The sequence below is a fragment of the Chanodichthys erythropterus genome, chromosome 12 (assembly GCF_024489055.1).
Source record: "Chanodichthys erythropterus isolate Z2021 chromosome 12, ASM2448905v1, whole genome shotgun sequence".
NCBI classification, from domain to species: domain Eukaryota; kingdom Metazoa; phylum Chordata; class Actinopteri; order Cypriniformes; family Xenocyprididae; genus Chanodichthys; species Chanodichthys erythropterus.
This window is the reverse complement of record NC_090232.1, coordinates 32,018,999-32,032,620: the sequence shown is the minus strand read 5'-3', so window position 1 is coordinate 32,032,620 and position 13,622 is coordinate 32,018,999. Positions and strand designations below refer to the sequence as shown.

The 13,622-nt window shown below is 34.8% G+C and overlaps 1 protein-coding gene across 2 annotated transcripts in view; it reads left to right on the top strand.

Annotated features, from left to right (window-relative positions):
• The window catches only part of glra3 (glycine receptor, alpha 3), a 62,566-nt gene that overhangs the window by 25,110 nt on the left and 23,834 nt on the right, over positions 1-13,622 (top strand). For both annotated transcript variants that reach the window (XM_067403486.1, XM_067403485.1), the window contains exons 2-3: positions 1,054-1,181; positions 2,829-2,896. In XM_067403486.1, the coding sequence (XP_067259587.1) occupies positions 1,054-1,181; positions 2,829-2,896 (196 nt within the window). The remainder of the gene's footprint in view (positions 1-1,053; positions 1,182-2,828; positions 2,897-13,622) is intronic.

Below are 13,622 nucleotides of genomic sequence, written 5' to 3'. Positions count from 1 at the left end.
AAATATACTGTGTGTTTTCATTAAGCCAAACAGATCAATAGCGTGTCCTTCCCACAACCTCTTCAGAATAAGATTCACTGGCAAGCATTTGTAGATTTCCTTAGTCCTAACCATTGCCTATCACTGCTTGCTGTATGTGAAATTCTCTTTGAGGAACAGAGGGGTGCAACTGCAAAAAAGCCAGCACACACACATGAAATCCAGTTACAATGAATAGTGCCTCTCAACAGTGGGGTAATAATCAAGACATAAATTATCCCTTATCTGCAGCTGTCAACAGAACTTCCTTTTACTCCTTATCAGTATTAAGAGAAAGAATGCCTGACAAAATGATTGTCTTTCAGTCATTACTAAAAGGAAATACGGCAGCACAAATTTCCATTGTGTATCACAATACAAAGTTCTGTCTAGGGAGCTCAGCAGCATTACTTGTACACCAACTGTTAATGTTGCATATTAGCCATGTATGATCATATGCAATAAGTCTTAGAGAAGTATATGACATGTATTTGAAAATGAAATGATGCTGAATGCTATTGTTATTGTTTTGCAACATATTACTCTTATACTTTCTCTTTTTTCTCCTGGGTACTATAATGGTGGCATTAATGCAGTGCAATAACAAATATTATCCATGGCCTTTATGCATTGCTAAATCCATTGTTCAGGATGGTCAGTTTGTTATATATGTACAAATTTGAATGAACAGATGGTCAATTGTTTTATATGTACCAATTTGAATGCACAGATGGTCAATTTGTTATATATGTACCAATTTGAATGCACAGACATTTATCTGTATTTTTAGCCTTCATATCTTTAAGTGAATTAAAGATGATTATTACACAGCCTCATGCCCCAAATGGAAAACCTGAATATTTGATGTCAGATGACATTAGTATATAGCCCCTTGTATTTGTAGCCTTGGTGACTGTCATGGCTGATCTGCTATAATCTCTCTCCCTTGTATCTCTCGCTCGCTCTCTCTCTCTCTCTCTCTCTCTCTCTCTCTCTCTCTCTCTCTCTCTCTCTCTCTCTCTCTTTATTTCTAAGTTTGGTAGCATCAAAAGAACAAGAAACCCCTCGAGGGAGAGCAGCATCCATGTCACCCTCAGTCTTCCTTGACAACCTCATGGGAAGAAACTCAGGTTATGATGCCAGAATTAGGCCCAACTTCAAAGGTAGTACAACTAACCATTTATCCCTACCTTTTACTCTGTTTCTCCTTGAAAGGGATACATTGTGTTATATCTTTAACAGTTATTTGCCACAATTTCTTGTTTTTAATTTGACATCTTTAAAGCCATTACTTATAATGATCGTTGGTGCCTACGAGATTTATCTTTTATGTGGTACAAAACTGAAGCAGATGTGACTCTATATTCCGTTTCATGCTATGAAATGATTATGTAATAATAATGCGCAGATCCTGGTTGCTGTTGCCTCTAGACATTTCTGCTGTGACCCTGAATACATTCTTCCATTATGCTGTTATAGAATGGCCCTGAACCCAAACCATCTCAAACCATAAATCAACCCAAGCTTTCTTAAATTATTAAACTGGCAAAGGACTTCCCCTCAGAAGCTCATTTACAGAAGCCACTAATTCATAAATGTCATGTAAGGGGAGTTTGAAAAAGTTCTGAAAAAAATGAGAGGAAATGCTGAATGACAGGAACCAGACTTAAATCAATTAAGTCAATAAATGTATGCACTGAGTTCATTGTACACATCAATATTTTAATTAAGATAAAGAAAAGAGTGAAGCAGACCTAAGAGGCCATGCATTATTATTATTATCACTATTATTATGTCGTTTTGTCTTCTTACAAATCTTAGTTTTGTTCTCAACATTAGACAACATTTTCTTGATATCTCAATTTAAAAGTTTGGTCACACTTTATATTAGGTGTCTTTAACTACTGTGTACTATGGCTTGGACAATACATTGATTAACGATTCGCAATACAAAGAATCTGGAGTGATTCTGATATTTTCCGATGTATCTCAATTCTCTCTGGAATCGATTCTGAGCTTAGCTATGTGCCATCTGCACCCGTTCTCTGCTTGCTTCCAGTTCTTTTACACACACAACTTAAACCTAAAATAATTAGTCATAAAGTGCGAAAAGGTTGAAGCGAATTTCAAGGGTGTTTGCAGTGGTGTATTTACATTAATCTCGCATCATAAAAGCATTCTGAGCCAAGGTGCAAGTATATTTAACCACTTACATGACTCGGCCGAACACATGAGGGCTCTCCAGCACTCTTCTTTGTGAGCTTTTGAGTGTGTGGTTAAAACTAGCCTATAGAGCGGCATCTGCTGTTAAAGCTAAGCCCAGAATTGATTCGAGAGAAAATATCAGAATGTATTGTTCGATGTATTGTCCCAGCCCTATTAAAAAAAAAAAATGTCATATTGTATTGCAAAACAATTGCTACTACTGAAGTGGGATATGGGTAAGGATAGGGACAGGTTTGGTGGTATAATTTGGTTTAAGGGTGGGTAAAGAGGCAAGAGAAGGGTCAACAATGTAATTATACTATGTAATTACAGAAATTAATTACAGCTGTAATTGCTTGCAGGTATTTGTTAAATATAAGTACAAGTAAAAACATGATTGTACACAATAAGTGCATTGTATTAAATTATTAATTTAATTGTCAGTACACAGTAGTTAAAAACACTTAATATAAAATGGGACCAAATGCTAACATAGCTAACATAGTAATCGCATATGTATAAACACCTCGATTAACTAATGACACTATTAAGAGTCTTATAGAGACTGGTGTATCATGACTGATTTCACTCTTATTTTTTTACAGGTCCGCCTGTGAATGTATCATGCAACATATTCATTAACAGTTTTGGCTCCATTGCAGAGACAACTATGGTATGTACTCACAATCTGGCGATGATGCGTGAATTTTCATGTACAAATGCCCCATGGTGGTGTTTACACATTATAAATCATAGCAATTATATTAGCACTGTGATGATTGTTTCTACAGGGTGTAATTAATGCACTAATATACAGTTCAGAAACAGTATATCATACACTAAAAAGTATGTTTTTTATGGAGGAAATGTTTTCCGCTTGTGTGCATGTCGTATTACATTTAAATCCAGATTATGAGAAAGTCTGTAGGACATTGTTAGGAAGTGTCCACCGGCTAAATGTCAGAGGGGACGCAAACTTGCTTCCATCACCAGGCTCCTAGGGAGTAATTTTGTGAGATAAATTTAGGAGGGATTTAGACACTTTGTCTTTCATGTCAGCCCTTGAATCCTTCTCTTAAAGTGGTTATATGTAGAATTCAGAAACCCTTGTTATTAGCGACACCAGTGGCCTTAAAAGGGTGAAATCCATATGCAAAGCTTTATTAAATGTTGAGCGTGGTCGTACAGGTATGGTCAAACAGGGCAAACAGGAACATCAGAGACAGGCAGGAACGTAGTCAGAGAACAGGCAGTGGTCAAAAGGCAGGCAGCTATCAATCACCGAACAGTAGAACCAGACAGGGATCAGAAACAGGAACCAGGACAGACAGGATAAACAGGACAAACGCTTGGAAATGTTACACTGGGAAAACAAGACCTAGCCATGAGGTGATGTGTGTAAGAGTCTTTTATAGTCCTGGTAATGAGCTGCAGCTGGGTGTTGTGATTAGTGTGGTGTGCTAGGGTGGATGTGGCAACAGGTGATAGGTGGAGTGAGTGCATGTGATTGACGGGGGGATGATGGGAAATGTAGTCCGGGAACTGAAAGGAACAGACGTTGATCATAACAAAAGGTGCCGTAGAACGTCTTTTTAAAAGATGTAATATAAGTCTAAGGTGCCTGAATGTGTCTGTGAAGTTTCAGCTCAAAATACCCAATAGATTTTTTTTTTTAATTAATTTTTTTAACTGCCTGTTTTGGGGCATCATTAAATATGCGCCGATTCTGCATGGCCCCTTTAAATTCTCCTGCTCCCCACCCACGGAGCTTGCGCTTGCCTTTAACAGCATAAACAAAGTTCACACAGCTATTATAACCCTCAAAATGGATCTTTACAAAGTGTTCGTCATGCAACGTCTAATCGCATAAGTATGGTATTTATTTGGATGTTTATCCTGAAAATATACTGAAAATATAATATTTGATTCTGAATGAGTTTGAGGCTATGCTCCGTGGCTAAAGCTAACATTACACACTGTTGGAGAGATTTATAAAGAATAAAATTGTGTTTATGAATTATACAGACTGCAAGTGTTTAAAAATGAAAATAACAACAGTCTTATCTCCATGAATACAGTAAGAAACTTTACTTAATAGTACATTAACAACATGCTAATGAAACATTTAGAAAGACAATTACACATATCACTAAAAATATCATGATATCATGGATCATGTCATTTATTATTGGTCCATCTGCCATTTTTCGCTGTTGTTCTTGCTTGCTTACCTAGTCTGATGATTCAGCTGTGCACATCCAGACGTCCTGCCCTTGTGTAATGCCTTGAACATGGGCTGGCATATGCAAATATTGGGGGCGTACATATTAATGACCCTAACTGTTACGTAACAGTCGGTTATGTTGAGATTCGCCTGTTCTTTGGAGGTCTTTTAAACAAATGAGATTTATATAGAAGGAGGAAACAATGGTGTTTGAGACTCACTGTATGTCATTTCCATGTACTGAACTCTTGTTATTCAACTATGCCAAAATGCTAAATTACATTTTTATTCTAGGGCACCTTTAAGTGAACTGTAGCCAGCAACGTATTGCTTTTGCTTACACTTGTGCACACATAACGTACAAGAGACTGAATGTGATTTAAGGTCACGATATACTCAGTTCTTGTTGATTCTTAGCTTAGAAGTAAAAAGAGTTGGAAATACCTTTGCAACAATACACTGTTAACAAATATCCTGATGCAGCCCACGCTGCTGAGAGCAACATTTAGATGAATATGTAAATATGTTTTCCTCTCAATGACAAAATAAACATAACAAAATTGACAGCAGTGAGAAAGCAGCAGTTAAAAAAAGCATCTGATCATAGCGATATGGATATGTTTGCACCAGCTCTGCCACTCACCAGCATCACGTCAACAGATGAAGTAAAGATGAAGTACAGGCATTACACAACCTATGAAGTCAGGGAAGGTCTTGTTTTTTTTTAAGTATAATTACAAACTGTTGGCAATAAAAAAAGCAATTAATACATGAAAATTCGGTCGGTAACACTTTATTTTGACAGTCCCCTTTAGACATTCTGATGACTATAAGTAACATAAGTTGCACCTACATGTCAACTAACTTTCATTTGAGTATTAGCAGACTGTCTGCTAACACTCTATTTGGTAGCACTATAGTAAGAACAGTATTAAAGTATTTACAAATCATTAACAAACTATTAGTTTATAGTTAATTCATAGTTAATATACTGTAGTTTCTACATTGTTAATAGGCTATATAAAAATAGTGAGTTTTCACTGTAATTAACACAATTTTTATTGTTTAATTAGCTCATAGTAAAGGAATTGATAATTGGTTATAAGGAGAAAATAGTTTAAATTATGTCACGGAATATGGGAAAATGTCATTTATGAAGTGCTTGGCATATGTTGTTTACTGGAACTCTCTATAAGAGTTGTTTGGTTTTTTTTTACTGTACAAACTATATACTCTGTCCCTTTACATTAACTCTACCCCTATAAATATATACTGTATAGCAGTTTGTTTGTCCGGTTCATTTCACTGTGGATTCTTTTGTAAATTATAGTCAAAATTTAAAGCAGGTTTTGCAAAAAGACTTTTACAGAAATATATGGATGCAGAAATAGTGCAGCAACATAATCTGTGATCAGTACAGTCAGACATTTGCTTATTGCTGTTTATGCATCAACAAAGCAAGTCAGTGACTAAATGGTCAACTTCACAATGTTCATCTTAGTAGCATGGAAATCCACTGTTACTTAAATGATCAATTGCGCAAGCACTGCATTCTGCACTCTTGTCAGAACTTCTGTTATAATCAATGACACTGTCTACACTGCTCAATGAATATCTTATTTACGTTGTATTAGCACTGTGTTAGTTATGGTGAAAACATTTGTGAATGCAATCGAGTTGCAGCTGCAAGATCATTACATTTGTGCACTCACCAGACATGACTGTGATACAATGCTACAATGCTCTCAGAAGCTGTAATGTGAAAAACACAGTAAAAGTTTTCAAAAGTGTTCTGCATGTAATACTTATTTCATATGCAAGATGTTACCCAATCACAGAAATGGCCGTTTACACTGGAATCCTGAGACCTGGCCATTTTAAAATGGTGTTCAAATCTAAGGAAGAAAATTAGATAGAAAATGACTTTTTATGTCTAAATTTTTTGATGTAAAAATTATAAGTGCATCTCAGGAAGCATTCATGAGCCCTTTAAAACCCCTTTAAAATGTATTTTTCAAGGTAAAAGTGATATACAGTATATATATATATATATATATATATATATATATATATATATATATATATATATATATATATATATATTATTTATTTATTTATTTATTTTCTTCAAATATCACTAACGAATCTTACCTTTGGAAGTTTTTCATATATTACCAAGCAAGACATTTTGTCATATATATATATATATATATATATATATATATATATATATATATATATATATATATATATATATATATATATATATATATATATATATATATATATATATATATATATATATATATGTTAATGCCCCTTTAAAAATAGATAGATAGATAGATAGATAGATAGATAGATAGATAGATAGATAGATAGATAGATAGATAGATAGATAGATAGATAGATAGATAGATAGATAGATAGATAGATAGATAGATAGATAGATAGATAGATAGATAGATAGATAGATAGATAGATAGATAGATAGATAGATAGATAGATAGATAGATAGATAGATAGATAGATCTGGGTCTAGGGTCTGGATTGTTTGTATATAGGTAGCCATATCTTTAATCCTCCAGGGAATCAGCAAGTGAGAGGCAGAAGGCAGTTATTGTTCTTACTTGTGCAGTTCATCCCTGTAGGGACCTTGTTTGTCCATTATATGCCACCACGGTTGAATAGAAAGGCTCCAGGTGTGCTCAGCAACGGAACTCTGTGTATGTTGCACATAGTTTTTTTTTTTCCGTTTTTTTTTTTATGTTTGGTCACATCATACTCTGCAGACAGCCACACACATTTGGGATTTCACCCATTACAACATGGATCTACACACAGGAACAAGGAGATGTCCTTTTAACTTATCTGCACAAGTGTCCCAACATTCCTCTCTGTGAATGTTCAAATGCTCATCACATCCCTTTACTGAGAGTGCCTTGTCGCCTTCATCCCTGTGCTTGCTCTGAATAAGTTATGCGCTGTGAGATGGCACACTCACTCTGAAATAATTATGTCTGAAGAGACTGTGCTTTTGCCAGAGCCTTTTCCTCACTCAGAGTGGACCTCTCTTCAGAAATATTCTTTCCTTCAAGGAGGGTACAAGTCTCTTGACATTCACTCAAGTCAACAAACTGTTCTTTGTGATCCAGGTCACAGCTGGGCTTTGAAAAAAGTAAGAAGCTTCAATGGCATGACACTTTTTTTTTTTTTTTTTTTTTTTTTTTGGTCCAGGTTCATTAATTCAAAAATACATTTAAAATGCTACTCATACAGACATTGTCCTGAACACACCTCTTCTGTGATGGATTGGATTAAAACATTTTATATGCCAAATTATAGTCTAATCAATGATTTTTCACCAACACAAAGTAATCAATTTTGTTGTCATGTGATGAGAAATAGATAAAATAGGAAGTGATTTGACAGAAATATAGACTGTATGTCAAGGTCAATAAGATTAGTTCTGATTTTTAAATGTCAAAAGGAATAAAAAAAAAAAATTATTTACTTATAGAAGTGAATAATAAATATAGCTGCAAGCAGCACCTGAAGGGGCTGTAGCCTAATACGGAGCAGGAAGAGAAAAAACTGCATCAATTGAATGAACATGAAATACAGCTGGTTCAGAAGTATGGGTGAGAATGAACTCAAAATGAACAAAAGGTCAGATGAGAATAAACACAGAATAAATAATAAAAAAAAACACTTGTGTCTAATCCAAGAGAAATACAGATTAGTACAATGCTTACTTGGATAATAAAGGAATTAAAATTAAACACAATTGTATAAAGCTATCTCACACAAGATTCAATCCCACAATCTCTAGGTCATGTGTCTGTCACTCATCCTGTTGTGCCATTGGGCAGATGTGCATTCACACACTTGCTGAAGTTCAGTAGGTCATTTGGAAATGAACTCAAAATAAAGAATTTTTTTAAAAAAAAATGCACTGCATGTTATATTTAAAAAAACTGTTGCTCCCTTTTTTGAGAATATACGTAACACTACACTAAATTTAAATGGTTGTCATTTAAGAATGTTTTAGACAAGTTTGGTCTTGTTTTTTTTTTTTTTTAAAGAAAAAGTAACTTCAAAAAATGATTATATTTACTGTAAATCAAATGTACTCTACAGTCCAGTCCAAAAGTTTGGAACCACTTAGATTTTTAATGTTTTTAAAAGAAGTTTCGTCTGCCCACCAAGGCTACATTTATTTAATTAAAAATACAGTAAAAACAGTAATATTGTGAAATATTATCACAATTTAAAATAACTTTTTTCTATTTGAATATATTTGACAAAGTAATTTATTCCTGTGATGCAAAGCTGAATTTTCAGCATCGTTACTCCAGTCTTCAGTGTCACATGATCCTTCAGAAATCATGCTGATTTGCTGCTCAAGAAACATTTAATGTGTACAATTGTACAAAATATTTGTGTACAATATTTTTTTTCAGGATTATTTGATGAATAGAAAGTTCAAAAGAACAGTGTTTATCTGAAATCTAATCTTTTGTAACATTATAAATGTCTTTACTGCCACTTTTGATTGATTTTAATGCATCCTTGCTGAATAAAAGTATTAATTTCTTTAATTTCTTTTCAAAAAAATAAAAATAAAAATTCTTACTGACCCCAAACTTTTGAATGGTAGTGTATAATGCTACATAAGCTTTGTATTTCAGATAAATGCTGTTCTTTTGAACTTTCTATTCATCAAGGAATCCTGAAAAAAAAGTACACAACTGTTTTCAACATTGAAAATAATCATAAATGTTTCTTGAGCAGCAGATCAGCATAATAGAATGATTTCTGAAGGATCATGTGACACTGAAGACTGGAGCAACGATGCTGAAAATTCAGCTTTGCATCACAGGAATAAATTACTTTGTCAAATATATTTAAATAGTACACAGTTATTTTAAATTTTAATAATATTTCACAATATTACTGTTTTTACTGTATTTTTAATTAAATAAATGTAGCCTTGGTGAGCAGACGAAACTTCTTTTAAAAACATTAAAAATCTTAGTGGTTCCAAACTTTTGGACTGTACTGTAAATGTTTTATATAAAATGTATATTTTACAAAATAAGTTTTACTCTAAAATTACTATCAAATCAAAGTCATATGTCTAACCAATTTGTGTTCTAAATTTTAATTTAATATCACAAAATGTAACTTCCCATGAGATTTTTAGGCGTTGTACCAAAAATAGCCACTGGGTGTTTTTTTAATGCATTCTCCTGTATCAAATTTATACATTTCAGTCTCAATATCAAAAAACAGTTGGCAGATGGGACCGTGAGACTCAGAACTTTCCAATGATATGTGTTTTGTCAAGATTAGAGTTTTTTTTTTTTTTATAAAGTAGTTCAAATAAATTGTGTAATACAAAACCTGACACCACCCACTAGGTGAGGAGCTTGCTAAAAGAAATTAAAGTACCATTTTTATGGTAAAGCAAGGTCCGATTTCAAAATGGTTTTCACAGGCTGAATCTTGAGTTCGTAAGCTTTTGAATGATATATAATTTGTCAACATTACATCAGGTAAAGCATAGGATATAATTGTTTTAAGCATGCAGTGGCAAGTAGGCCAGTAACAGTTAACAGATTAATGACTTGGTCCTTTTTTTATACCCTAATCAGGCAACGTGACCTGGGAGTCACAACTCATAAAATCCAAAATATATCAAATATTTCAAAAATTCTTTTGGATATGTTTTACTTAAGCTCAGATGATATAAAAAATATCATGAAAATATTTTTTGCTTATCATTTTCCACTCTTGCCTGTTTAAGGGTTAATAGATAGATCATTCAGCAGCTCATCATGCTATAGCGCAATGCATGAAAAACAGCTGGTTCAGAATGATGGGTGAGAATGAACTCAGAATGTACAGAAGTTTAAATTAAAAAGAACACAGCATGAATAATAATAATAAACATTTTATTTCTAATGCAAGAATAATCAGTACAATGCTGACCCGAGTAATTTCATGAGCTACAGTCTTTGGGTAAGGTGCTCATCAGGCATCTGGCTTTACACTACAGCTACTTGAGGATGCACATTTACCAGCTTGCTGAAAAGAACTTTTAGAGTGAGAATGAGCACAAAAAAAAAAAAAAAAAAAAAAAAAAAAAAAAAAAAACATTACTTAGCATGTTAACCAGATTAGCATGCTAAGCTAACTTCATGCTAATGAAGCCTATGGTTAACCTGATAGCTGAAGATCCAGATTAGAAAGAATGGCAACTGGTTAGTATGGTAAGCAATTAGCTTGCTAAGCTAACTAACATAAGACAACAAACACAAGCAAGGTCACATTCAGAGACAAATATCTCAGGAACGGTAGCATATATAAAAAATCTGTTCAGTCATTTCTATGCGGCTCGGTCCAAAGATCATCTGAGACGATTTTGGACAAATTTGTAGAAGGAGTAGCGAAAAACACATTGTCGAAATTGGCATAAGCTAGGGAATAAAATGATCCAGGTGTAAAAACACCCTTAAATTTGATTTATAAAGATTTTTCTTTTTCAACTTATATTCAAAGTTAGTGGTCAAATCAGTTAACTACACTCACATTAAAATCTTAAAAACACATTGTTAAATGTGTTCACAATAAACATCTGGATATGTTCTCAACTTTCTGATTCACAGTATAAATCACAGTGTTACAGTAAACAACTTCCTTAAGATTTGTCCTTGTTTTTACTGAAAGGGTGAAGAAAAGGGTGAAATGCCATGGAAAGGAATTCTCTGTAGATATGCTTCCCCATATGTTACATACGGATTAACCCTTCCTAGATTCCCTGCCCATCTGGCCCTTAGAGATCACTTTCCCTCAGCATTAGGGCCATGGGATAATCCTAACATCCAGGAACAAAGGACACTGCATTAACAGAACATTATTCCGGACAATCCTCAGTTCCCAGACGGCTAATGACAAGTGACACCATTTATATTACTTCATATGCCACTTAAATTGTTCTCTAAAATGAAAGAAAATCAAAGGACTGAAATATCTATACATCGAAGGGATGCTCTGATGATCCACTGCTATAATCCACAATTTCTTTATTGTCCGATAATGAGGTTATGAAGGTCTAACCTCAAGTAGTTTCTGTTTCAAAACAACATCTTAAGGGGTTGTTGTTGAACATGTCTCCATACAGATAGATTATGCTTTGGTCTTTCAGAATCCTGACACATCTGCCAGTCCATGTGATGATCTGAGCAGCCCAGTTCTGTACACCAACTGATAAGAACGATAATCTGAAGATTATCAGCAGCTTCATAAAGTGGAGTCACGATGGTGAAGCAAAATTCCATTTCCATGTCGAGGAGTGGTTTTGCATGTCTGGACTGGTGTGAAACTTGATTTTTGCTTGTAAGTGACACTTTATTTTTTTTTTTTGTGCCATTGCTCATTTTGGCATATGCTGACAACATGCAGGCTTAGAATTGCCAACAGTTATGCTGACAACATGAGTGTTTCAATAGTCACCACCAAAGCAGTGAATGTATTTACAGGGCTATCTGACTGTTACAGAAGACGCTGAAATATGGAGATGTGATTAATCGCTGGCTTGTTGGCACTGGCGTAGATTCCCCCCTCAAAGCCATTGAGTCCCGCTCGAGTAGGCAATCATAGAGCAGATGTGTGGAGATTGCCATGGAGCCACTGAAGGCCTGCAGCGGGTTGAGCAATCGCAGATGCGTTGCACGGGTTCAGTTGAGCTCCTCCACACCAACCGCAAAGAAATGTGCAGAGGACAGAATTAGCCGCTAAGTTGATGACAAAGCGGGCAAGAGATTGACAAAGAAGTGGTGTGACATCTATAATGAGAGTAAGCCATGCTTCTTCAGCTGAGATGTTGGCCAATTCGGTGATCTGTAATCTGTGAGCGTCAGCTATGTTTCTGTCAACAAACCACTGCAGTTAGATGTTTTGGGAAGTGGAGCAGAACACTGATGCTTTCCTGTTTCTGGTGATCGCCATTCTCCATCCTCAGCCTTTGTATGACTGCTGATAAGTGGCAGATCTGACACAGTTAAGGTTTGCCTTGTCACTAACCGTGTTACACCTATTTTCCATGTGGAACTACATGAGCAGAACTTCCTTTCCATATCCCACCACTCATGCACTCAGACACACACACCTTCTAATGAAGTTCTTCAAGTGTTTTAGAAAGACACAGATAAGATATGAAAACCACACAGTTCTCCATCCGCCTTGCTGCCTAACAAATTATATCACCCACGCGCTGTCACCTTCCATTCATTATTAGTGGCTGCTCATCTTTTCGCTTTCAGGCAAATTCAGTCTGACTAGACATAGTATATTCTTAAAATTCTGAACATAAAACTATTGTAGTCAAAAAGCAGAAGTTCCAATCTCTCCTTGGATGCGTTTTTAACATTTACTTCAGCTTTTATTAGTTTCAAATTATTGTAACTCTGTCTCCAAGCTTATTTTTGAGGTTCATTAACGTTTTGTCTTCATTACTCATGCAATTCTGCCAGGCTTCTAGGCAAATATCATGAAAATTATGGCATATATAAATAAAACTGTATAAGATTTTCTCCTCAGAATTTTAATTTAATATGGACTGTGGGCTGTGTCTGAAGGCACATGTAATGGCATGTCTGTGGTATGTCAAATTGACAAAGAGAAAAAAGATCCTGTTTCTCAGACATGCACATATATAGTTTTAAAAGTGCCCTAGAATTAAAAATTAAATTTACCTTGACATAGTTGAATAACAAGAGTTCAGTACATGGAAATGACAAACACCATTGTTTGCTCCTTCTTATATAAATCACGTTTGTTTAAAAGACCTCCGAAGAACAGGTGAATCTCAACATAACACCGACTGGTACATAACAGTCAGGATCATTAATATGTATGACCCCAATATTTGCATATGCCAGCTCATGTTCAAGGCATTACACAAGGGCAGGACGTCTGGATGTGCACAGCTGAATCATCAGACTAGGTAAGCAAGCAAGGACAATAGCGAAAAATGGCAGATGGACCAATAATAACTGACATGATCCATGATATTTTTTAGTGATATTTGTAAATTGTCTTTCTAAATGTTTCGTTAGCATGTTGCTAATGTACTGTTAAATGTGGTTAAAATTACCATCATTTCTTACTGTAT